This window comes from Haemorhous mexicanus, chromosome 15 (assembly GCF_027477595.1).
Source record: "Haemorhous mexicanus isolate bHaeMex1 chromosome 15, bHaeMex1.pri, whole genome shotgun sequence".
Taxonomy (NCBI): Eukaryota; Metazoa; Chordata; class Aves; order Passeriformes; family Fringillidae; genus Haemorhous; species Haemorhous mexicanus.
The window spans coordinates 13836792-13862200 of record NC_082355.1 but is presented as its reverse complement, the minus strand read 5'-3'; the positions used below and the strand labels follow the sequence as shown (position 1 = coordinate 13862200).

General features: G+C 41.1%; 1 protein-coding gene across 13 annotated transcripts in view; it reads right to left on the bottom strand.

Annotated features, from left to right (window-relative positions):
- TENM2 (teneurin transmembrane protein 2) overlaps positions 1-25409 on the bottom strand; it is a 612765-nt gene that overhangs the window by 168659 nt on the left and 418697 nt on the right. For all 13 annotated transcript variants that reach the window (XM_059860582.1, XM_059860584.1, XM_059860583.1 and 10 more), the window contains one exon: positions 6759-6993. In XM_059860582.1, the coding sequence (XP_059716565.1) occupies positions 6759-6993 (235 nt within the window). The remainder of the gene's footprint in view (positions 1-6758; positions 6994-25409) is intronic.

Here is a 25409-nt window from a genome sequence, read left to right as displayed (position 1 = left end):
TCAAAGATTCCAGGTACTCAGCAAGAGGTATGAGCCCACCCACTCAGCCTGTCTGCTTGAATCCTAGTCAGCTTTTGTGGGAGTTAGCCAGTCAATAGCCAACTTTGCCCTTTAAATGTATCAATCTCCTGCTTGCACTACTTTTTATTCTCTGGGAACAGAGCAATCAAACTGCTGGCTAAGGCCTGGTAAAGAGTAAGAGGCACAGCTACACACAAAACCACAAAAAATCAAGGTCCTTGCATATGTCTGTACAGGAAAGTGTAGCAGGATCAGTCAGCAGATCCAGGAACATTTAGGAGCTCTCAATCAACTCAACCACAGAAACTTTCTCTTTTTAAGCAGAAAACCTTGTGTCTTTTTTTGCCATAGGGCTCTGAGTAGCTGGTGCATTGTGCCAAGTGATGAAGTGCAATAATGCCTCCATTTGTTATTCCAGTGGTGAGGATTATGATAACAGTGTTTTGCATTTCAATGGGTCCATGCAGTTTTAACTTTCTACATCAATTAATGAACATAATTTCAAAACACTTCTATTTTAAAAGGCATACATGTAAGCTCTCCACTATCTCTTCATTCAACTACTCACTTAAGAAGAAAAAAAGAAAAAGTACTAACAGTGCTACTTCAATTCTATAAGTCATAGAACAGAATAATAAAACTCAGAACTCAGAGAAATTTATCAGTCAACACAAACTTCAATAAAGAGGAACTAAAATCACACAATTCTAGACTCTTTTTTCATTAAGACCCTAAACATGCCTGTCTATTCCCGTGCAGTCACGCATGCTGCCTGCTCACTCTGCACAACCCAGAAGTTAAAAATGCAAAAGACAAGATCATGAAAACATGCAATTATCTGCAATCAGTAAAAACTTCTTTGAGCTTATGTGTACGTGAGTGGGAGTACATCTAGATGGATTTTCTGAATCATCATTATGGATCCTGCTTTTGTGGTGTTTCCCTTCCCCCTTTTCTCCCTCCTATTCATGCCTGTATTTGTTATGACAATGATACTCCAGTAGCCTGCTGGAGTAAAGGACCTTTTTACAGTACTTTTGCAGTCCTCCAAGTACATGGCCCAAATGTGTTTAAAGTCCTTGGGGATGCTTTTGACTGTGCTTTCCTTGACTCTTTAAAGTGCTTTTGATTTTTAGACAGGCCCAGAATCCATCTATGCAGATTCCAATTGTTTGGAAAGTCCCCACAACCTTTCTACAACCTTCACATGAAGGAACAAGAGTCAATGAAGGACTCAGTTCTTGCCTCAGCCTTCAGTCTCAGAGGAAGAACCTGCTCTAGCATATGAACCTGTAGCTGCAAGTATATGGTAAGAGAAAGTCACAAAAGACAAAGCAAAATTAGAGAGAGGACTCGTTTCACTGCTCCAAGTAGTTGTTTGTTCTGCCCAATATATCCTAGGAAATTGCATTAACAAAAGGAAAGGAAATTTTGTTTCACTGTTCTGTTCCAGAACATTTTGCATCATGTACAAAGATATCAAAATATTGAGACATCATTGAAAATAGGCAGACAATTGCAGAGAGCAGTTGTAGCTTGGAACTTCAACACATTCAGAAACTTCAAGTTTACATATTCAGTTCAGAAGTTCTGCAGCTGATCTTGACACCCCAACATGGTAAAAAATGTGAACGTGGTATTAAGGACGTTTCAGATATTTAATTTCTTTCTTAAAAAAATTAATATTGCTTTCCCTCACTGTTAAATCCCTCTCCTCATGTGCCCTGTTCTTGGCTTTTTCCATAGGCTGTGCCCAGGCTCAGTGCACTGTGTCCATTCCTGCACTGCAATCAGCTGGAGCACTGGGTGCAGATGTTCCCAGCTGTGCTACCCCACGACTTTGAGTTCAAGCACTGCATGATGCACACTGGGACACAGCTCACATTGCTGCTCCATCCTTTCTGCCCTCACTGCTGTCCTCAGGCTCACCTGAGTGACTGTGCTGCAATCAGACTGGCAGAGTAACAAATGCAGTTTGAACCTCAGGAAAAGGCAAATATTTTGAAGAGTTCTTTTAAGGTTCATAGCAATTCTTTTCAGGTTAAATTTTCAGATTTCTCAATCTTTAAACTGAACTTGGCACGAATGACCTCAGATTTGGACCACTGGTCCAGATGGTCCAAAATTTGGACAATTGGTCCAAACCTATTTCATAATCATCACAAGGGTGGCCATCATCCTTTCTCCTGAAACACAGAAGAAACTTTAGGATGTCACAGTCTTCCTTAAAGCCTAACATCACATCCTTGTGAGCAAGCACAAAGAAATTACAGACATAGATATAAAATTATCTTTGCAACTGAAAGATTTGGACTGAAAAAATTTCAAATTACGGGCTAATTATAAGAACTGAAGAATAAGAGTAATTTCTATTTAATTCTACCCTTTTTTTTTTCTCCTGAATTAAGTGTTATTAGTTATAATGGTAACAATTTTACATCAATATAAAGTACTGAAAGAGGCATTAATAAATCAGGCAATCTCAGTGAAACATCCATCCATGGAAGCTCCTCTGTTCTCCTTCCTCACCAGTCATCCTAGTGCCCATGTGGGGTTCTCATCCCAGAGGATTCCGGCTGTGTGAGGAGCCACTGGAACCTCCCCTGCAAAGCCATTCCTTTCTCCCTGTGCACACAAAGCATTCCCAGCTTTAAAGCAGAGCACTGCCCCTCTGGCTGTCAGGAAGGAAGAAGAGCCCACCCTGGGATGTTCAAGGCAGCATTTTCATCACACAGCCCCTTGGAAAGCAATGATGAAAGCAGCAATAAAGGAACACCTCTCAACTGGAGAAGGTAGAAACCAGCACTTTGTTAGGAGGAGGAGATGCTTTGAAACAGACTGCAAGAGGACAATAAAAGTTAAAGAGCATTAAACAGCAGCTCTGAGCCTAAAGGTAAAGCAGCTAAATACTGCAGAAATGAACCATAAAAATAGCACCATAAAAATGCTACAGCCATGCATTACTGTGTCCTTACTTAGAGATATTTCAACCCTTCCATCACAGACCCTTATTTCCAAGAAAACAGAGTGATTCTGTAGCCAGCCTGGGAGCCTGATGCAGCCATAAGGCAGGGGAAGGGAAGGCACAGCCCCTGTTTGTTTACCTGCACCAGGAACAACCACCACCACCCTAAAATCAAGCACACATCACTGGAAGTGTTCCCAGCCAGCTTTGAGGAGCTTGATCTAGTTGAAGGTGTTCTTGCCCATGATGATCCTTAAGCTCTTTCCAACCCAAACCATCCCACAATTCTAAATAAGTACAATTAGGAACTCTGCACAGGCACGTTGCAAACTCAGAGCTCCACTAGAAGCAATGAGCTGCTGCAATACAGATAAATGTAATTATGCAACAAATCCAGCACCACAAAGGATGCCCAAAGATTTGGGCACAGTTGCCAGAAAAGGCCACATGAAATAATGTGTAAGCAGTAAAAGCTTCCTTTACCTCATGAAAAAAATAAACCAAATGTGATTAACAACCTCTAATCAATACTGAAACAAAAGACAGAGAAAGGATATATTTGGAAAATGTGATGTCTCCAAACAGTCTGAATTTAGCCCAAACTATCTAAGACAGCAAAGGAACAAAGGGAAGGTTAAAATATTCTTACCAGAAAAAAAAAAAAGGCAACATGCAGACGTGTGTTGTATTATTCAATGAGTTCAGCACTTGGTATTGTTAGATAAAGAGACATCTGGAATCTAAATTGTGATCTGAGTTTTGTAGTGCTGACACAAAGCATTCCCTTCAGACAGCTCAGGTGCCACCTTTTGTTTCATAATCACTAATGTGACCACTTGCACATCATTTTCAGTAGAGAGCAGAATCTACTGAAGCTAACTGAAAGATGAAAACTAAGAGTTATGAAACCCTCTCTTGATAAAGCAGGTGCTGTCAGTGCTGGCTTTGCCTCCTGAGCACTCCTCTACTGAGATTAATAAACAGATAACAAGATAAAAAAATTAGAGTCGTGCACTGTGAAGAGGCAGCATGAGAGGGGTCAGTGTTCTGCAGCAAGCTAAAGCTTTAAAGTAAAGGCTGAAGTAAAAAGTTACCAAAAAGACACTTTTTTTTTTTTTTTTTTTTTTTTTTTTTGTGGCTACTGGTATTAATGTAGATGAAACACCAGTTTTAAAGTGAAAGAATTACAGGGTAATGCTGAAGGCCTCAATGATTTCAGAAGCATCAGTTTCAGTCATTTTTGAGTTAATATTCTTGTGATGAAACTTGTCATCAAGCTCTGTCAGGTGTGTAATTTCAGAAAAGAGCTAAAATCGATCCTGAAGCAGCTCTGGAATAGTCTTGGAAGACAGCAATTCTGCCAGGACATTTTCTAATAGCTTAATGCTTGCCTGTGACAAACCTGTCTTCCAAAAAGCTCCAATTAACTGTCGGGCATCCTGCAACCTCCAAAAATAACAGTATTCACAAAGTAACCTTTTGTCATGTACACACACACTCCCAGAGGTTGCAGGATAAGGCAAAAAGAGAAGAACCAAGTCAGTAAAGGCATTCACAGTCACCTCTGGCTGGGAACAGGTACAAAATCAGACAGTAAAAAACCCAGCCAGACAAATGCCTGCTGCTGTGGCTTGGGGATGCCAGGATTATGGCAAAGAATCCTTTTGTGAATATCTCAAGGAATTCCCTCCAGGCAAAGAGATTGGTAAACTGGGACAGTCTTGAGCCTTCAGAAACGACACATTTCAGGTGTTGCTGTACCCAAGAACAATTCCATGCAGGAAGAGGCAGACCAGGCACAGCACATGGCCACTCTACACCAGAATTAAAGTAGGTACAAATCCTGGGCAATGAACCATGCTGCAAGAACCAATCTGGCTGAACAGGACCAACACTTCTATCTTGTAACTCTTAGCAATAAATAACAAATTCAGGATGTCCAAATTAAGTTCTATAAAACAGCAGAGGTTCTCACAGAAGCAGCAGTTCAGAGTTAAGGGTTTCAGGATATTTTTTGTCTGTTTTTTTTTTATTTTTAATTTGGCCCAAGTTAGCTCCAAATCTTCAGCAAGCAAGAATACCTTTCCCTTCCTTTTTTGGCTGTCTCAACTTTGGATAACCTGAATTTGCTTTCCACTTCTTCATGGCAGCCATGTTCCCATTTTAGCAGAGCAGGACAGAGTGAGGGCAGTCCCCTGTGCACACCCCTGCCCAGCACAGACTCCCTGCCCCTTGCAGGCTCATTTGCTCCCCATGGAGCTGTAACCCACCACTGATTAACCCCTGAGTAACACCAGCCTCGGTGTTGCCAGCTCCAACACCAGCTCCTCCCAGAGCTCCAAACCAGAGGCGCAGTCTTTAATCAAGTGTTGGAAGGGCTGGGCTGGGGCTGCATGGGGCTGTAACTCCCCCAGATGTGGCTCCTCGGGGTGTGATCCAGCAGAGCCCCATTAAAGCCCCGGGAAGCTGCAAACCAAACATAACATCCCAGTGGCAACCATGCAGCTGAAACCCTGGCACGAGCCAGCGCTCCCAGCAGCCCAGCTCCTCCACCTGCTCGCTGTGTTTGTCACTCTCTGGGCAAGCAACACCACCCTGCTCCTCCAAGCACTTGATTCAGCACCACAATGGCTGATTTTAAATTCTGAGAGATCAGCTCTGCCAACTCCGCTATTTAAAGTGCAAGTTAAATATGTTTGACATTCCATACCCCAAATGACAACAAACCAGAATATTTAGACCAGCAGCATGTCAGGCATTTATTTATTTATTTCTCTGTCAGGCCTAAGTGCTGCACCTTTTCATTTATATGCTGCTGTTTGCCCCACAGGCATCAAGCTGTTAACATGTACAAAAGAGATTAAAATGAACTTGCATGCTGGATGAGGTATAAATTAAAATTATGGTACTGTCAGTCATGAATCTCGGATTGTTTCTCAAAGTCTCCCAAAATGCATAATGTCAAGTGAGCCTCTGTTTGTTGCTTCAGGAAAGGCAAAATGAATAATTTTTCAGCAGCACAGCCAATATGAATTCTAAGTTGTCCCTGAGCCTGTGATATAAATAGGCTGTATTAATGGCATGAGTTGTATATGCAAGGAAGGTCCAAGTCAATAAAAGGCTTTAAAATGGGATGTGAGCAGCGTTATTCACTGTTATTGCACCTTCCAGTGCAAAGCAGAGAGTGGGGCTGCTGGCTGTTCTCATGCCACTCACTCCCTGTGCTGTGTCAGAAAAACCACCCCTGACACAGAGGACACCAAAAACAACTCCCAGCAATCCAAGAGTGTTCTCTGTGTGCTTTGGAGGACCACCAGTGGCATCCCCCAGGGTGTCCATCCCCACCACCTACTGTAAATGCACAGCCAGCCCTGTGGCGGGGAAGAGTGATGAATCTGACTCCATGTTGTCAGAAGGCCAATTTATTACTTCATGATACTATGTTATATTAAAGAATACTATACTAAAGAATACAGAAAAGATACTAAATGCTAAAAAGATAATAATGAAAACTCCTGACTCTTTCCAGACACAGCTTAGCCCCAGTTGGCCAATGAGTCAAAAAAACTCACAGCAGAATCCAATGAAACAATCACCTGTGGGTAAACAATCCCCAAACACATTCCACACCAGCACAACACAGGAGAAGCAAACGAGGTAAGAATTGTTTTCCTTTTCTCTGAGGCCTCTCTCGCTGCCTTTCATCTTCCCAGGAGAAAAGCCCTGGGTGAAAGGATCCCGTTCAGAGAATGTGAATGCCAGAAGCACCCACCTGGTCTCGAGGGGCACGTTGCTGTTGAGCACCCAGCTGTCCTGGAGCTGCACGGACTCGGGCGTGGTGGCCAGGTCGTTGGGCGCCGGGGCGGGCGCGTGGATCTGGTTGCGGCGGTTGGTGAGCGAGTTCCTGTTGAGGGAGTTGGCAGAGGAATGGTGATGGGACAGGGAGTGGTTGTGAGGAGGAGGGAGAGGCGGCCTCAGCGTTGATTGGCTGTGATGATTTGAAGGGCCTAAAACAGAAAAGAAAAACAAATCACAAATGTGTGTGGTGGCACTGCTCTCCTCGGCGTTTTCAAGGGGCCGCTGCCTGGGAAAAGAGACTGTGCCTCTTGGACCTGTGGGCATCAAAGCCTGGGCAAATCAGATCAGTGATTACTGGAGATCAGCAACACAAAACAGGGCTTCCAGCCTGCACAGCTGGCATGCTGACAAAGACTCTATTTAAATTTTAAAATACTTCATGGATTCTCCCTGGAGAAAGTCTCCTCAGTGGAGCAGCCAGGATAGCAGCCTAGCTGGACCATTCCCTCCATCTACCAGGAGGAAATTTACACCCTCTGTTTCTATCAGGGACTTGGAGCAGATGAGCTTTAATGGATTAAAAATAGCCTTTGAGAATGTGGTCTTTGGGTCCCTATAAAACTTAATCAGAGAAATCAATCTTCTTTCATTCACTGTATTTTACCAATCAGCTTCAAATGAACAGGGCTTGTGCCAGCACAAGAAGATTAAACTCCAAATATGAAAAGAGAGCAGCAAGGCAGTGATGGTATCTTTCATGTTATTCCATTTGATCAGGATTTGGCCTGTATTTTTCTATTTAGTAATGCCACAAACACACAGCAAGATCTGGAAATTATGCAACTTTTTCAGACTCTTTCACTGAAAAATGACAGATGATATTTTTTTAGTGATAAAGAAAGATATAAACTTTTCTCATTCTTTGAGTACCGACATGTTTGAGTTGATAATGAAAAATATTTTTTCTAATCATTAAGGCAAATGGATTTAAAATCACATCAGCACATGAAAAGAAAATCTGAAAAGCAGGTGTCATTCTAACTTTGTCACTTTTCTAAACATAAACGTAGACTGGTAAATAAGTTCATGTGCAATTCCACATATTACAATAATTTATGTCTAATAAAAACAGCAAAAGAGAATAAAGAAAACAAACACTATTATGAACTGTATGCTTTAGACATTGTATCAAGTTGTTTTCTAGTGAACATTAATCAGTAATACTCGAGAAATGATAATTTTAATGATGCATGTTTGTTTTCAGAAACTGAAGCAAAGTACTTCATTGTACTTAATGAATCAAATAATAAAAAGAAAGCATCACAAAACATCATTTGCAGCAAGACTGATCTTTGTCACATGAAACAAAGAAGTCTAGAAAAGCTGCTGAACTGAGTAAATGCTGAAAGTTAAGGAAGGCCAATAGTTATTAAAAAAAAAAAAATAGACCCAAAATGACACCCAAAACCCAGCCCCCAGAGCAGCAGGAGGATATTTCCCCAGCGTGGAGCCCTGAGCTGCAGCAGCACTTAGGGACAAAGCTGGGGTGACCTGCCAGGGCTGGGCTGAGGGTCTCACTCGAGGATCTCAGAAGGTTTTGCAGCCTGAGCCCAGGGTTGTACCAACAGCCCAGGGCAGCTCTCTGCTGGCACTGCTCTGCACACTGCCTGCCCAGGGAGAGGCAGGGAAAGAGCCTCCTCCTAACAGCAGCACAACAGGGAGCAGAGACACCAGCAGCTTTGGAGAGAGGCTGTTCATGTTCAGCATTTCTGAGGGCTGGGGAAGCACAGGCTGCTGAGGAACAGAGCCAGGTTTGCTGGGGCTTACACAAGGCAAGTGTAACTTGTCCTCTAACAAGGAACTTTAAGAAATGAATAATAATAAATTGTGCATCCTCCCCATGTTGCCTTAAATCTACCCAGCAGTTTCTTTATATTTTTTAAATGTCTGTTGCCAGAACGTGCACCCTGTGGGAATGTCAGCTGCTTTAAATACAAAGTCACCTTTTATGAACACATCCTAAATTTTAAGGCCATCATATGTGCAGCTCTCCTCACTATCCTTGGCTCTGTCTTATCTAAGCATAAAAGAGACTGTTTAGCCAATAAAGTTTGATGTTTAAAATCCCCATTTGGTCCTCCAAGAACATCAAATCTCTAATCTGTACTAGGTCCTGTGCCATTCTACAGCAGCATGCAGAGCAAGACACAGCAGGAAGAAAATGTGTTTGGACAATATCCACATGCACAGAAGCTTAAGTGGAATTACTCTCCTACTCTGTGTTCTGACTTTAAACAAAGCATGCTTGGATTTCAATAAGTGAATATTTATGAGTGATAAAATACAAATATGTGCCCTTGTGTTAGTAGTTACTTCAAAAGATTCATGTGCATCGTGTTTTCTCAACTCACTTTAGATGCAGCTTTTCCTTCTCAAGGATAAGTACAAAAAAGTCATACCCACATAAACAAAACAGTTTTGCTCTGAGAGCCACAGAAGCACCAGTTAAATAAAGACTCTGAATCTTGTCACCACAATATCATGGAGGCTGTTCTTAAAAGTGAGCCAAGTGCACATCAATGACAATGAACAGCATTTCTGTGAGACTAAAAAAGAGCTGAAATCAAATTACCACAGATTATTTAATCTGCCTCAAGATTCAGCTCCCACACAGTAAATGTGAGATACTTTGCAAAATGAGCTGTGCAGAGGTAACTGAACTCACACTGCAGCTGCAAAAACTCTGAAATCTGGTGCAAGACAAATGTAGCATTTAATATAGAAAAATAAACACATACCAATATTAACATCATATAAATATTATATAGCTTCTATTAAAATGTATAAAAGCTTATATATATAAAAAGTACTAAGTAGGGACATGCACACACTTGTGTATATATGAGAGAGATAAAAGCTTAATGTGCTGCTTCTTCATGAACCTCTTCAAATGAATCAAAAGCAGGAGCCCAACACTGTTCAGCTTGTCAGGGATATAAAACTGGATTCACATCTGAATATCTGAGCACTTCTCTAGGAGCATCTTTGCCTAAATTAAAACTTCACCAGCAGTGCCTGCAAATCTGCTGGGCTCTGAAGCTCAGAGGAGGAAATCACTTGTCCCACAACTAAAGGATCCAAAGGGATTGGCCCCATGGATCCCATGGCATGACCCACTCTGCCCTGGAAATTGCCTTTGATTTGAGGCCTAAGCACAATGAGTGTCCTGATGGGGTACATCTGGCTTTTTACATCAGCAAATAGATTTTATTTTTGGTACAGCAGTAGCCAGTATTGGTCTAGGGGACAACACTGAGGAAATGATGACCTTTCTCAATTATTAGCTGAATTAGTCATTTTACCAGGATACACTCTACAAGCTCAAACATTTAGAATTTAAGGAAAAGTCTTTTAAAACCATAGTGAAAATCAAAGACCTGGAAATCTGAAATACTGGTACTCTCCACACTTAAGATTTTAAATATTTTTAAATTTCTCATTTAAATTCACAAACAGACAGATCTAATTCCAATCAATTTTAGTACACATTGATTGTGCTGAGCATTTTCAAAAAATCATGGCCTGGTGTCCACATAATCAACATGTCATTCTTCAAGAGATCTTACTGCAGTCAAGAATATCAGCAGCACTCGTTGCAAATTAGAAGTTGAGTGAGGGTAAATTGTGTTGTAATTAAGTAATCTGAGAATACAAAGTCTGATCTTTGTAGCTTTGAAGCAATCATAAGCTACCCAATTGACTTCGTTGGGTTCAATCAGAACAAAAATACTAAAAAAACCCAAAATGTTGCTCAGTTTGTTCTTTTACCTGGTGAAACATTCAAACAAAGCAGGCTAGCACAGAGCACATCCTTCAGGAGCCTGGGCAGCATAGCAGTGCTGCTGTGGCACAGCCTGGCAGCCCAGGGGTCACAGAGAGCCCTGGGGGTCCCAGAGTTACAGGTCCATCAGTGATGGCTGAGAGCTGCTGAGCACACCCTCCCAAACATCACTGCTTGGCTTTTTTACTATCCAAATGCTGGCTAAAACACAAAAGAAAATTCAGATCTGCTTTAACATGGTCAAATGGTTTTTCTTTGGTACACTCACCTAACTCATGCACTAAATCCAAGCAACACAATGATCTGAGGAGAGCAAGCTGATCTCCCCCATCACAGGTGAAATACAAAGCAGAAAAGGCAGCATCCCTAATCTAAGCAAAGCAACTGCTTCCCTGCATCCCAGTTCTTTGTCAGTACTACCTCAAAAAGTAATGGAGATTGTATCTTAGTTGTGCTGAATTATCCTCTGTGACATTATTAAATGCTAAAGAGACATTACACCTCCTCATCACTCCTTTTCACAAAAGAACTAAAAGGGAAAACCCAAACATGTATTATTTTTCTGAAATGAACAATGACACAGCTCTTTCCTTATGCTTTAAACAATGCAAATACTGAACAAAAAAAACCCCAAAACTGAAGCTGATGAGTTGAAAGAAAATCATTATAAAGCCCACAGACAACCCTTGTCAGCCAGCATTAGAAACCTCGTCTGCAGCACTGTTGCTTCTTTATTCAAATCCCTCTGCCACTCTGTTTTCCCAAGGAAACACATCATCCCATCCCAGAGAGTAAGGGGTGTTTCACAGAACCACAGGGCCACCTTCCAAGCTAAATCCATGTTCCAAGGCAGCTCACATGACTCTGAGGCAGGGAGAGCAGGAGTGTGACAGTGGCACAGGAGCTGCTGTGCCCAGCCCCAGCCTCCAGGGAGCTTGGCAGGCTGGCACCAGGGCTCCTGCCCAGCATCACAGGCTGGGCTTTGTGCTGTCTCTGCTCCAGTTCTCCTGTTTGTTTGCTTCATTCTCTACATTGCTTTGTGCTAGGCCCTCACTAAATGGCATCTCAATCTTTTGAAAATGTTTTCAACACATGCTGCACAGAAGAAAGTTATCTCACTCCTAACCATGGATACCATTACCCCTCTCTCCTGTTGTTTGAAACCCAAGACATTTGCCAGGTGTTCCTTCTTTTGTCTGCCTGGTTTTCTACACTCCTTGAGGCAAGAATAGGTTGAATGACTGGCTGTCATCCCAGCCTGTACATTTCAAACTGAAAATTCAGTAAATGTGTGATATGAAACAGTAAGTCACTTATCAGTGTCTGCCAGTGCATTGCAGCCATGGCCCCAGCACAATATTACAGTACAAAATTAAATGTTGCTCTGACAAAAAAAAAAAACCCAAAAAAAAAACCCCACAAAAACCCCAAATCAACCAAAATAAAGAAGTAGAAATACCCCATTGCTTGCCCACAGTATCCAGTGTGCACAGTCATACAAGCAAAAGCAAAACTGGACCTTTCAGCAGGAGTCAAACCTAAGGGATTACAGTCTCCCAAACCTCCTCTCTCAAATGAGGGTCACCTGCAAAAAGGTTCAAACTCATTGCTCTACAAGACAGTATTCCCTGAGACACCATGTACTAATTATATTTATTGAAATACCTCTCTTAAATATTCATTATCACACTGCATGAGGTGCATGGGCTGCATGAAATAATGTCTGGTCAGTGGCAAATCACATCACTTCAATAATAATGTTTATGCAGACTCAGTGTCCTGGGGCACTTCACATATTTATATATGAGTATGTTACACATATGTGAAAAGGTAGGCACACTATTTCAAATATTGAAAGAGAAGTTGGAGTTCTCTTCTTTCTAACTGAAAAAGAATCAGCCCACTTCTTTTTCAATCTATCTTTTAATTCAGTTTCCCAATACTGATGTAAGTATGAAACATATTTCAGAGAGTTTAAGGATGTATTTATCTTCAGCTCAGGTACATGAGCACCATTCACACTATTGTTTGAAGAAGGCACTGATGTAAGATGAACTAAAGAGAAAAGCAGGCAGTTCTATTTCTAAGCAATGAAGCTCGCTATAATGATGACATTTACTGTCATCATTACCATGGAACATTCTAGAGCAAAAAGGTAAATGTTGTTCTCTAGGCTTGGCTCTGCAGAATGGGAAAGAGCTGGACCCTGTCTAAAGACTCAGACAAATTCCTGCCTCAGCTCAAACAATTTGAAGCACTGGGAATCACACCAAAGTGAAAATGAAGATACAGATTTTTCTGAACAACACACAGAAATTTCTGAACAGAAATATTTAGGCCAGCAGTGGAACCTGGTGACATTTTCCTGACAGGATTATGGCCTGAAAGCTGCTGCTTCTCTGACTGGTCTGTGGGGAACCCTGAAAATTGTCATGGTGACATAAGAATAACTGTGCCATCATTTCCAATTCCTTGTGAGTTCCGAGTCAGGTGCAATAGAAAGTCATCCCTGAGGCTGTTACAGCAGCACTGAGGATCTTGCATCACCCAGTGAGCTGGAACTCTTGGTTTCCAAGGGGAAAAGAAATGCCAGTCACAGGTGGTTTAATGCAATGCATGACCTTGATTATTTCAGAAGTGTCACAGAAGGTATTACACAGTGTCCAAAACACTCTTTTTTTGTTAAACCCAACCTCCTAAAAATTTCATACCAGAAAGAGTCTCTCAAAACAAATTTCTAAAGTAATTATGTCAGGAAGAAGATCTACTAGGAAACTGAGCTTTTTAATAAATCAGCCTTCTAGGTGCTGCAACTCTTGAAGAGAAGGAATGGTCTATCAGCAGAGTAATGATCTGGAATCTTTCTGCTGTTTGAAGAATCTGTAAGGTCAAGTTGCACCACTGAGAAGTTTGGCAGCTGAACTACAAATGAAATGAAATATATTGAACCAGGCTTTCAGCATCACGTAATTTCTCTGTTTCTGAGGCAGTATTATCTCTTCCCAGCAGCACTAAATTTTTCAACTTCTGATTTTTTTTTTCTTATTCATCTTATACTACTGCCTTAGGACAACTCACCATAATGCACAGTGCACACCAATCTGGATTTTTTTTTCAGTTCAACAGCAGGATCAACAAAAACATAATATTTTTCTTCTCTGAAAGGAAAAAACCCCGAAAAGTTCTATCTTGCAACAAGGTTCTTCAATGGGTTTTCAGAGTCTGACCTTTTTTTTTTCCAAAATTACTTAAAATATAACTCCTTTGGCCCTCAAAAAGCCTGAAAATAATAATTAAAAACAGTTTTACTTTTAGGCCTGATAATCAACTGATGGAAACAAACACTGATATATAAGCATCATTAACATGAAGGCTCACTGACATATACCAGCAAATAGAGGGTTCCTGGAGGAGCTACCTGGGAGAATTCAATTTCACAGCTCCTGGGAAGCCAGGTATTTACTACCTGGACCATCTGTTTCTCAACATGTACAACAGGTAAAAATAATTTGTGTGGAATATATGGAAAAAGTAAGAGGAATGTTGCAGAATTCTAGAGTAAAGAAAAGCAAATGTAATGCAATGTACATGTAGCACTGGATCAGGCTTTTCAATGGGTTATTTCTCTTTTTAAAAGCAGGCAAGATACAAGGAGGTACAAGACAGAAACAAGGATTTGTCTGCCTCCAGGGTACTGCAAGCTGCAATACTACATGACTGGCATTTCTTTCACAGGCAGTGAGATTTCATTTGAATTCTTTATTGGTTGTTATTGGACTAAAAAGGAAAGTCACAAACCATTCAGATAAGAAGTCCTGTTTAAGTTTCCTGACTTTTCAAGGTACCAGAGACATTATCTTCAGCTACTGCAAGTAAAATACTCTGTTACTCAGGTGAAACCATGGCTTAATGAATAAAATACAGAAAAGTGTTTTATTGTAAAGTAAATTAATTAATTAAAGTGCTGTATGAAAGGCCTCACACAGTTTATTACTCAGCACATGAGCCAACATTAACCCAGCAAATCTTAATTCTTTAAATAAAGGTTTTGTGTGAGAAGGAAAAAAAAAAAAAACCAAAAAATCCAAACAACTACAAGCAACTGCAACCCCCCAGTCTGTTTTACAAGGTAAAACAGAGAAATGAATACAAGATGATTTCAGCTGTGAGAATGATGGGGCTCTCTCACTGGGAGCTTCTCAAAGTCCAGTGCCTGATGTGCCCCTCTGCAGGGGCTGATCCCAGGTCCCACCACCCTCAGCCTCAGTGCCAGCCCTCCTCGCCCAGGTGTGGCAGAGCTTGGCAGCAAAGCCAAGCCTCAGGGGATGCTCTCAGGGATGCAGGGCTCAGAGCAGGGCAGAGGAGCTGCAGCCCAGCCTGGGGAAGGCCAGTGCTGCTTTGGGAGCTGCTGCAGTGCTGCCTCAGAGCAGCTCCATCCCAAACAGCCCTGCCTGCAGCTGCCTCCCAGCCTGCTTGCAAACCAGAACATTTACTGAGCAGCACCAGCGTGATGAGGCACCCATGGAGCTTGTGCTGGCCAGCAATTCTCTCAGGAGCACTGCAGCAAAAACTTCCCTACCTACTGCATTTACCATGGAAAAATCTCCTGCAAGCTAGAAACTCACCCTGTAGCACAGCAGAGAGGAAACAGCCCACTGAGAACTGCCTAGGTAGAAAAGATCAAGTGTCTTCTCTAAATAGCATCACTAACACCTTGCAAAGAGTCAATCCTTACCAAGACATTAAACCTTCCTGCAATTCTCTATTAAGGGAGTCTGAAGAGACTCTCAGAACAAAGCTGTTGTATTCACATACTCTCTGAACAGAGGGAGACACAATTCTCTCTCCCAGGATTTTTCCTGGGGAAGGCAGTGAGAAAGCTCAGAGAGAGAAAACAATTCTTATCTCTACTTGCTGCTCCTGTTGCTTGGCACATGTGGAATGTGTTATGGAGATTGTTTAATGAAGAGTGATTTGTTAATTGGACTCTGCTGATGGTTGTTGGGACTGATTGACCAATTAGGTCACAGCTGTGTTGTGACTGCCTGGTAAGGGGTCACAGGTTTTTCTTCAGTACTTCAGTAGTACAGTATAGTATTAATATGTAATATAACTTAGTGTAATATAGTATAGCTTAATAAAGCAATTGTTCAGCCTTCTGAATCATGGAGTCAGAGCACATTATCCCCTGGCTGGGAGCTGTCCTGAATTGATAGGCTATGGGTCTTTTCCATTAAAAAAAAAAAAAAAATTAAACAGACCCATCTAATTGCTTATAATCAGTGAAACAGGAAACACCATCACTTCTCACCTCCTGGGGCTGTGCTGCTGCTGCCCCCCTGCCCAGCTCCCACAGCAGCACCACAGTGCAGCTGTGCTCTGGGCTGCCACTTCAGATACGCCCTGCTCTTCCCTGGCCAGCACGGGGAAGGCAATCCAATTCCCAGCCTGAAGAGGCTGTGTAATCATCCTGGCAGATACCAAACACTGGAGTGTTCCCACATTACCAGAACAAACAGGAGGCAGGGAACTGAAATGCCTTTCGGCAATGCTGCATCTTCCCAGGGTCAAGGGGAGTGGGAACAGCACAGCCCCACCCATCACCTGCACTGAACACAGTGCTGGAAGCACAGCCTCACCCCAGCTTCTCACACCAGCACCAGCTCTACAGGCCTGGCCCAGCTCAAGGCCATGGTTTTATTTGTCTGAGCCCAGCAATGCAAAGTCAAAGCCACCCACGTAAAAAGCCACAGAAATATGGTATTAATTGAGAAAGGAGGGAACAGATTCCACTTCCTACTTAAGGTGTAAAAAGCAGCTATCATAATTGCATTATATACTGTTTTTACCTTCAGAATGTCTGAGGCTGCCACAGAACTAAGTGGTGTTTGATACTGTGAAAAGAAAGTGAAAAAAACCTCACTCTGTAGCACAGCAGAAAGGAAACAGCCCACAAGTGCCATACACCTCTCAAGTGCCATGCTGTGTTGATAATCATGACAGTGACAATGCTAAAGAGTAATTTTAAATTGGGAAAAGAGGATGGCCACAATATTTTATCCAACTAAAGACAGAGGATATTGAGAGTAGTTAAAAATCAAGATATCAATTTGGGTAAAACCTCTGTGACTCTTCAAAAATTGCTAGCAGCTTTTTCTAATGAGGTGAAACAATCAAAACCTGTGCCTGAAATCCCTGCTTTACCCTAAGTGTGGATTGCAGAAATCCCTTGGACAGAAAAGGTTCAGGGCAGGTATGGCCATAATATGATAGATGAATTTCAGCAAACCCAGAGACCAAGGAAGAAAAGTTTTTGACACTGAAGTTGGCTTGTGAAATCATGGCAGAGGAGGAAAGATGAACATTCTGCAACCAGTCAGACAATTCGACTTCTTTGAGATATGGGGCAAGGAAAGTCAGAAAAAGAGAGGGGACAAAGACACAAAATAAATGTGTCCTAAGAGCTCTTACAGAAGCTTCTCCCACGGAGAAATGAAGCTTTTGGCAATTATGTGTGATACATTATAGGCCACAGGCAGATCAGCAAGGAGTTATCAGCAGATGAGAGCAGAAGCTCACTGACACCTGGTCTGTACCAGATAATTTTTGGACAGGGTGGTCTGGATCAGATTTAGTCTGGTAGACCTGGATCAAGAGTCTCCCCCTCCACATGTTTTGAAGCAGTCTCAGGGAGCCATTGCTGTTTCCACCTCTCATGAGCCCACTAGAAGAACGAGCCCGTTTGCATTAATTTGTCAACACTTCTAATACAGCAGATATTAAATTGCAATTATATATTTGAAAAATCCAAAAACAATATTTTAATTTGATATCACAACTAGGATACAGAATGACAGCACAAAATCTTCCTATTTCTAAATTAATATGCAAGAAAACTCTGTGTTAAATCTTCCCTAGAGACACGCTTACTTTTCTTCACAGACCTGTGAACCACATGGTCAGAGGAACATTTAGGAACACATGTGTTGTCAAGCTTAAGAAATTCCAAGGCAAGGAGGACTTCTTTTCCCCTAAACATGTGTAGTGTTTAAAGTGAAAGGTTTTTTTGTTATATTGTTACCAGAAAAATAACAGATATCTATGGTTTTAGGTAGTGGGATGCTTACTGGGTGTCCATACTTACCATGGAATGAATGAAAATCAAATTGCTTTAAAAAATAAAGTTATCAGATTAAATTATTGCCGTTGGGTAGCTGTGACTCCATATCAATAAAAGTTACCTTACAAATAAAAAAAATAATTTAAGGTATCAATTTATTTTTAGTAATTTTTTTGTCTGTTATGTGTGAAAGATTTTAATTTACACTCATTTGTCAACTCATACAATTTCACTAATGGAGGAATTAATTTTGATAATAAAAATCAAACTGCACTTTCAGAAGGTTATCAGAAGGTGGGTACAGGCACATGGCACCTGGATCAGGAACAAGTATAATTTTTTAACAGAGCTCTTAAAAATCAGGGTTTTCTTATACACAGTACTAAAGGAATATGATGTCTACATAGAAAAGATTTCGTTTCAAATGAATGCACCTGAAAGAAATATTCACAAACATGAGAGGGCAGAGGAGGCCTTAAACTGGACAGTTAAACATGGTAGAGAAAGGGACCCTAAACCCAATCATGCTGTACTGTGGCAACGTTGGCTGTGGAGTTTTTGTCTCTCAAAAGTGATTGCAGTCAGGGACACACACATGGAAATGATCAATACCAACAAGAGAATGTAACAGCAGTGATAACACCTCGTGCTCTGCACAGGATCTGCTGTGTGTTCTTTTCATGTGCTTCACAAACAACCCCAGTAAGGAAAGGATGTTATCAGAATTTTACTGAAACAGAGGGCGGAGAACTCACAGGGAATTGTGTGCCCAAACTCTGGTTCACCAGTTTCACCCAGGTCTTTTTCTTCTTCCAACATCTGACAGGTTTCTCCAGTCACAACCAACAAAAACATGTGAAAAATAATTCCAGTGGGTGCAAACAGAAAGTGTCCCATGTTTAACTATTGTCTCAAACAGGTTTGGTTTGGGTGTGTTTGTTTTTTAAAAGCAGAATATTTCAATTACACCTCTCAGTAAGCAGAAACTAACGAGGAAACCTCTACACTGGATGAAGATGCAGAAATGCAGTATTCTGCCAGACCTCTTACACCTGTTAAAAAACAAGAAAAACCCCAAACCAAGGTCACACAGCTGATCAAAGATTTTTCCATTTGATACATAACACAAGTCCCACCCATGGGCGGGGGGGGTTAGGTTTTCAAGCTAATGTCAAGTTAGCTTGAAAGTTATTTTAAGAGAGATACAAGAGCAAAAACTACTCTCTACAGGGCATGCAAGCCAGTCATCCTTAAAGCTTGAAGACTGCTCTATGCAGATTTTCTGCATCATAAAATAGTCTGGAATAAAACCCAAACTGCACATCAGTGTAGGATGCTGACAGACATCTTGATCTGGTTTCACTATTTCAATTTAGCTGCATATTGTTTGACACTGATCAGGGAAATATGACAAGCTGTGCCACGAATGGAAGGGAAGAGAACCAACTCTCTGTTGCTGTACATTATATTTTTATTAACTGAGACTCCACAAACCTCTAAATTTATGAAATACTGAAGAAAAATTATTAAATTATTCATCAGTGATAAGACAATTAAGAAGCCAACTAAGGAGCAAGTGGAAGCTTGGTCCTGAGGGAGAACAGCTGGTCTTCTCATTAAAAGTATGTTTTGGCAGCAAAATACCCTCTGAACAGAGGGAACCTGCTGCTAAAGCAGCCTCTGAGTCAAATTTAGGAGCAAGTGACAAAGACAGGCTGATGTGAAGAGCAAGGTGGTGCACTCTGGGTAGCAGCATGTGGCTGGTGCAAGCCACACTCCCCCTGCTCCTGGCAAAGGGGTGAGGTGACTTTATTGTCCTTTGGAGCCACCACATGACATGGAAGCTGCCTCAGCCACTTTGTGCTCACGCACCAGACTACAAAGAAATTAACTTCAAACTCAAGGAAAAATGTGCTTGGTACCAAACCAGCCAACAGCTGAGCACAGAGCCCAGTGGTGAGGATGGTCTTGGGGCCACTGAGTCACCCTGTGCTCCTGCCTCACATCCCTTGCCCATCCAACAGCAAAGCTGCAGACCCTGAAGGGGCACTGGGTCAGCACATCCTGGGAAGTTTCCCCTGCAGGGCAGGGATGTGCAGGATGTGCTGAAGGTGAGCACTGTCCATCTGCTCAGTGGGCAACAACACCCCCAGGGCAGGAAGGGAAATTCCACCTCTGAGGCTGTGATGGGAGCAGTGCTAAAAAAGGAACTCCATCATGTTAGAGACACAAAGTCTTTCAGAGGTGGAGAAGGACAGGGAACGGGAAAGGGAAGACACAGCACTCTGGTGCTGTGTTTTCTATAAAGTTGAAGCAGCACATGCAAAGAAAGTAGACCCTGCTCCAACAAGCTGGAGCAGGGCCAGAGGTCAAAGGGGGTCTGAAAAACTCTTCATGAAATACCATTGCTCCTTTCCTTCTCACCCCTCTACTACCCATACCTACCACTTTTAGGATTGTGGGGTTTTTTAAGTTTGCGGTTTTCCCTCATACTTTTCTTTTGTGGTTTTTTAGTTCTTTGCCTGTCCTGCCATCAATAAATCAGATTTGCCCCCTGGCTCCTCACCTCTTACAGTCCATCCTCCAAGATCATCCACCTTAAACACCCAGTCAAACAAAAACCACTGATAAACCAGCTCTCACCCACAGAAACACAAAGGACCTTTTATGATTCCATTGCTGAAATACACAGTGATCTGTGTTTTTTAAATATAGTATCCTTAAAATATGTCTACAGCAAAAAAACACCCAAACATTCCTGCAGCATCTGCTGAAAAATGAAATCCCCACTCATTGGCATGCCTTGTTCTAGATGTTTGAGGAATTTCTTCAAATAACATCAAGGTCTATAATTTTTTGGTGGCATAGAAACACAAAATCAGATGCTCCATCTTAATTTTGGACAAAATTACTTCCTAGTTAGATAAAAAATTGGTAGGAGTTTTCCTCCCTTAATGCCATTCTCTTTGCTGTATTTCCCCAAGTGTGAAGTATCTTTACAGCTGAAAGCAGAAAGGAACAACAGGGTAATTCCTAATCAAATAATTCTGCTTCAAATTGTTACTTCCATTCTTGCAAAGATTCAAACATCTTGTATAACTGACAGGAATTCTGACATCCCTGCACAACACCAAATTACTCTCAGCCTGCTTCAAAACCTGATTGATCACATAAAAAATAACAATTCCCACTCCAGTCTTTCTGTACCTATTTGTTCACTTAGGTTAGCTGGCAAAATAAGCATGTTAGCCTTTTCTCTGCTCCAGATATGTCATACCAAAGTGGGTTCTGCATAAAGAGAAATGGCATGCTACTATCTTTGTAACATTTTTAGAGCCTTGGTTATAAATACTTCAGATGATGCTCAGACAGAAACTCCAGTGATGCAGATTTCAGCTCCTCACATGAACAACAGGGAGAGTTAGAGTTTCACTTTGATTTGGACCCACACTAATTTACCCCAGGTGATCAGCAAAAAGGAGAGCACAGCTAAAACAGAATTTCTGAAGTGATGGGATTTATCCATATCACATTAAAATGTGTTGGATACCCAGAGGTATCTGGACATTCACAGGTACTGGGTATGCAGCCACACACAAGGCAACACTCTGATGCACAAAAAGAGGAACAAATGATGAGCAGGTGAAGCAAAGGATCCTGCATGGGGCTCTTGGTGGGGCCAGCCTGGGCTGTTGGGGCAGGTAGAGCCCTCTCAGCCCAGAGGCAGCAGGGGAGGCAAGAGGAGTCAGCAGGAGTGTGGCTGGGGAGAGGGGTGGGGTGGCCAAGGCAGTGCAGGATCCACTGGCTGCAACTTCCTCAGCTGAGAGAGAGCTACAAAAGGACAAAACCATGAGGGCAGACCTGGAGAGGTGGAAGAGAAGGAAATAAAATGGTGCAGAGCTCCATGACAGTTGCATTTTTCTTTAGGCAAGATATAGATTAAAAAAAAAAAAAAAAAGAGAGAGAGAGAGAGAGAAACAACCAGGAGAGCTGTGAAGGACAGGACAAGGGAAGTGCATGGGCAGATGGGCAGGAGGAATGCAGTATTGAGGAGGGTAAACTCTGCTTCCCACTTTGGGCACACCTAGGGAGCTGGATCACATGGAGCCAGCTCAGACATTGTGGACTTATCTATATCTGTAATTACTTACAGATACAAATCCATTCATTTTTGGTTGGTGTTAGATGTGAGCAGTTTGTGTTACATAAACCTTCCCCTCAGCCCATCTTGTTTCCTAGTTGACTGCAAGCTCCTAAAACATATCCTTCTTAAACCCCAGTACTGTTTCAGGGGGCTTAGAAAATAGGGAGTCCACAGCTATGCATCTGTAAACCAGCACATTAAAAAGATACTTGCATGGAGACATCCTTATTCTTTCACCACTATAGCTTCCACAAAAGTAAATTCCATTTCTTGCTCAAGAAGGAACAGATTTGGAAAGCAATGTTTCTCTTAAGGGAAAAAAAACAAACCCATCATCTTAAACATGGCTATGTTTAAGAAATTATTTAAATTCTGCTACTTAACACACTCTGTTTGGAGGACCATCCTCACCCAAAGGTGTAAAGACTAATAAAGGAATTCTTTTGAACCCCAAACACTTCAATACACCATTTTTTGAGTCAATCCTATTCAAAGCAACCCATGAAAAGGCAAAATTATTATTTCTATTGTAAAAACCCAGACTCTTATTTCCTAAGCTAACAAACTGAGCTGTCTCTTTTTTATGCATTAACAATTAATATGGATTCTGCTTATAGACATCTGTAATGCTTTGGGCTGCATTTATGGTGTGATAACTGTCATTTTGAGACATGGAACACCAAGATGATAGAAAGACATAGCTGAACTGTTCACTATCTAAGGGACAGTGCTATCGTGTTCAAAACACTGCCCCAAGCAATGAAAAGTTTCATAAACCTTTTTTTTTCCTACCACTGTTGCCAGCCTCTATTTTTGCCCGTGGCTGAATGCGATTATAATCTGTTTCCAGCGTACAAGAAAACAAAGTGATCTAGAATATAATGAGTGGGGAACATTTTGGAGCCCTCCTGAGCTGCAGGATATTTCCAGCTGCTAGCAGAGCTGATAACGGACTTAATAGAGCTAATGATTCCTAATACCACTAACACAAGGCTATTTTCACAGTGGGTAAATAATGACTCTTGTTTTGGAAATAGTTAAGGAGTCATGTAGATGTTTGATAAGTACATGATGCAGTATAAATGCAGCAATATTTGGGTAATTAATGGTGGATTACACCATAGCTGGAAGATAATATACTTCTGTGTTTCTTTCTAAGAACTTTAAAGTTTATAACCCTGTTAAGACCAGTGTGACAGCAAGGAGATTTCACTGTAAACAATTAAAAGTAATGTTTTAATCTAAGTGTAAAAAAGCATCCATTTGTTTCAGTGCGCTGCATCTTTGTTTTTATGTTGGTAATTAATATTACAAAACTTCACTCGAAGTAAAATAAAAACTAATTGGATAGTAAAATAAATTTTCTTGAGAACTGAATGCAAAAATACATAAATGGGGCAAACTATGAATAGCACATACGCCTTCAGTGTTTTACTGGCTCATGGCTGCACGTTTCTGATGAGGATTAACAATATTTGCTTGGTCCCCTCCTTTCCTAGAGTGCAATAATCTGTGTTCCCCATTCAAGGGCCTGTGCTCCCATCAAAGACAATTCCACTCTGTAGGCTGCAAGATTCCTTGCAGTTTTATTTTTGTATGGCATTATACAGAAAAGGTTCCCTATGATAAAAATGCATTTCCTCTTCTCTCCAGAAATTACCTTTCTATAGAGGCTGCACATATGGAGCTCCTATTTTTCCTTTAAGACATTTGAACATTATTTCACATTAAGTTCATGGCAGCTGTAAAGAGGGGTTGAGACTTCTGTCCTGCAGCACTCAGTGCTTCATGGCCCTGCAGTTTTGCTGCTTTTTCAGCTTTCTCAGCTGTATCCAATCCCAGACAGGATTCCCTGGATGGGACTATGTGTGCACATGGCCCTCTGTCACCCAAAATGGGTGGTATCAATCAAGCTGTTAACAATCCAGACTTCTTTATGGGACCAAAGAAATAATGATATGATAATTCTGATGAAGGCAAAATGTAAGGTTTAAATAAAATAATTCAAGCGGGGCAGAGCTTTTCAAGTCAAAACAAAAGAAATAGAAGGACTTAGGATGTGAACAGAGGGTAAGAAATTCTGTAATGCAAAAAAGCAATATCTACCCATTATAAACTTTATAGATTTTAGAAAAGCAGATGATAACCCCCATTGTGATTCATTTTCACATATCTCGAAATATTACAGGGAGCAGGCAAAAATAATTAAATTTACCTAACTGTATTTCAAGGTATGGCTTTGCTGGTTAAAGAAAATGCAAACTTAAGCAAAGAGTCTGATACAGCTGCTGGTGTCAAACTGAGAATGCAATCTCTTCTCTGCTTTGTTACTGCCACTGCTTCATTAGGAGAAGAAATTGTAGATTGGAACAACAGAAATATTTCATGGTCTAAGAGCCAATATCAGATTTTGTTCGTGCTGGTGATACAGCAGTTCTAAATGACAGGTCAAACATGCAAGGAACAGCACGAGATTCTTCCACATCACAAATAAATCAGGTTAAATATTGTGGAAAATACATCCAGTAGGGACTCCAGGTTCCAAATTAGGTTTTGTATCAGAAGGCCAAGAAATAGAGGGTTTGTAAATTCATACATTTGACAGGCATGAGCAAGTCAATGAATTTAATCATAAGGAAACAATGCTGTGATCAAGGAATGTGACAACTGCAATCACTAACTTCAATGACTTGTTCAAATGTTTCTTCTCCCTGAGCAGAGAGACAGGGAAAAAGGAAAGCCACGAGATGCTAACACTTTCAGAAAATATTAGGTATCATATTAATTGAATCCACCTTTTTTTTAAATAGTAGCAGAAATAGAGACAAATTCAAGCGACATCAAAACCTAAGCTGGAGCAGAGAACACAGCAGGTGTAGCACTGCCAGCTTGAGAAGGATGTCAAAGGCCTACACAATGGAAAATCCAAGAACATTGAACAAGTTTGAGAACAAGATAGCTAAGCTGCTCAAAGAATAAGAATTAAGAATTGCTTAATTAAAAACCACTACAGTATCCCAGGGCAGAGCTATACTACATGCATTAGCATGTAAAAAATGAAAAAGTAGGTATTTTGGAGATCAAGGAGCTCTTCTGTATGGATATATGAGTTGTAATGCCAAACAAAATTAGATTCAAACATGTAGATCAGGAATTTACAATAGGAATAGATAGCTGTTACAGAAAAAGGTAATAACCAGGCAGTGAATTCAACATTTTTATATGGAATATGTCTGAGGAATGGAAAAAGTCTAGAGGAGAATACTTAACAAAAGGTCTTGAAAACTGAGAAGATATAAAGGAAACAAATCTTGCTAAGTCTAAAAGCAACCACATTTTCTTAAAAATAATTAAAATACAATGCACTAGGCAGTCCTTCAAAGGGAAGCAGAGCTTTGTAACAGGTGGTGGGACAGAAGATGCAATTCAGTGTTGACAAATGCAAAAGCAACTTAAAATTCTTCTACTAAATGCTGATTACTGAAATGAACACCAAGAAGAAAAAGGTGTGGAAGGATGA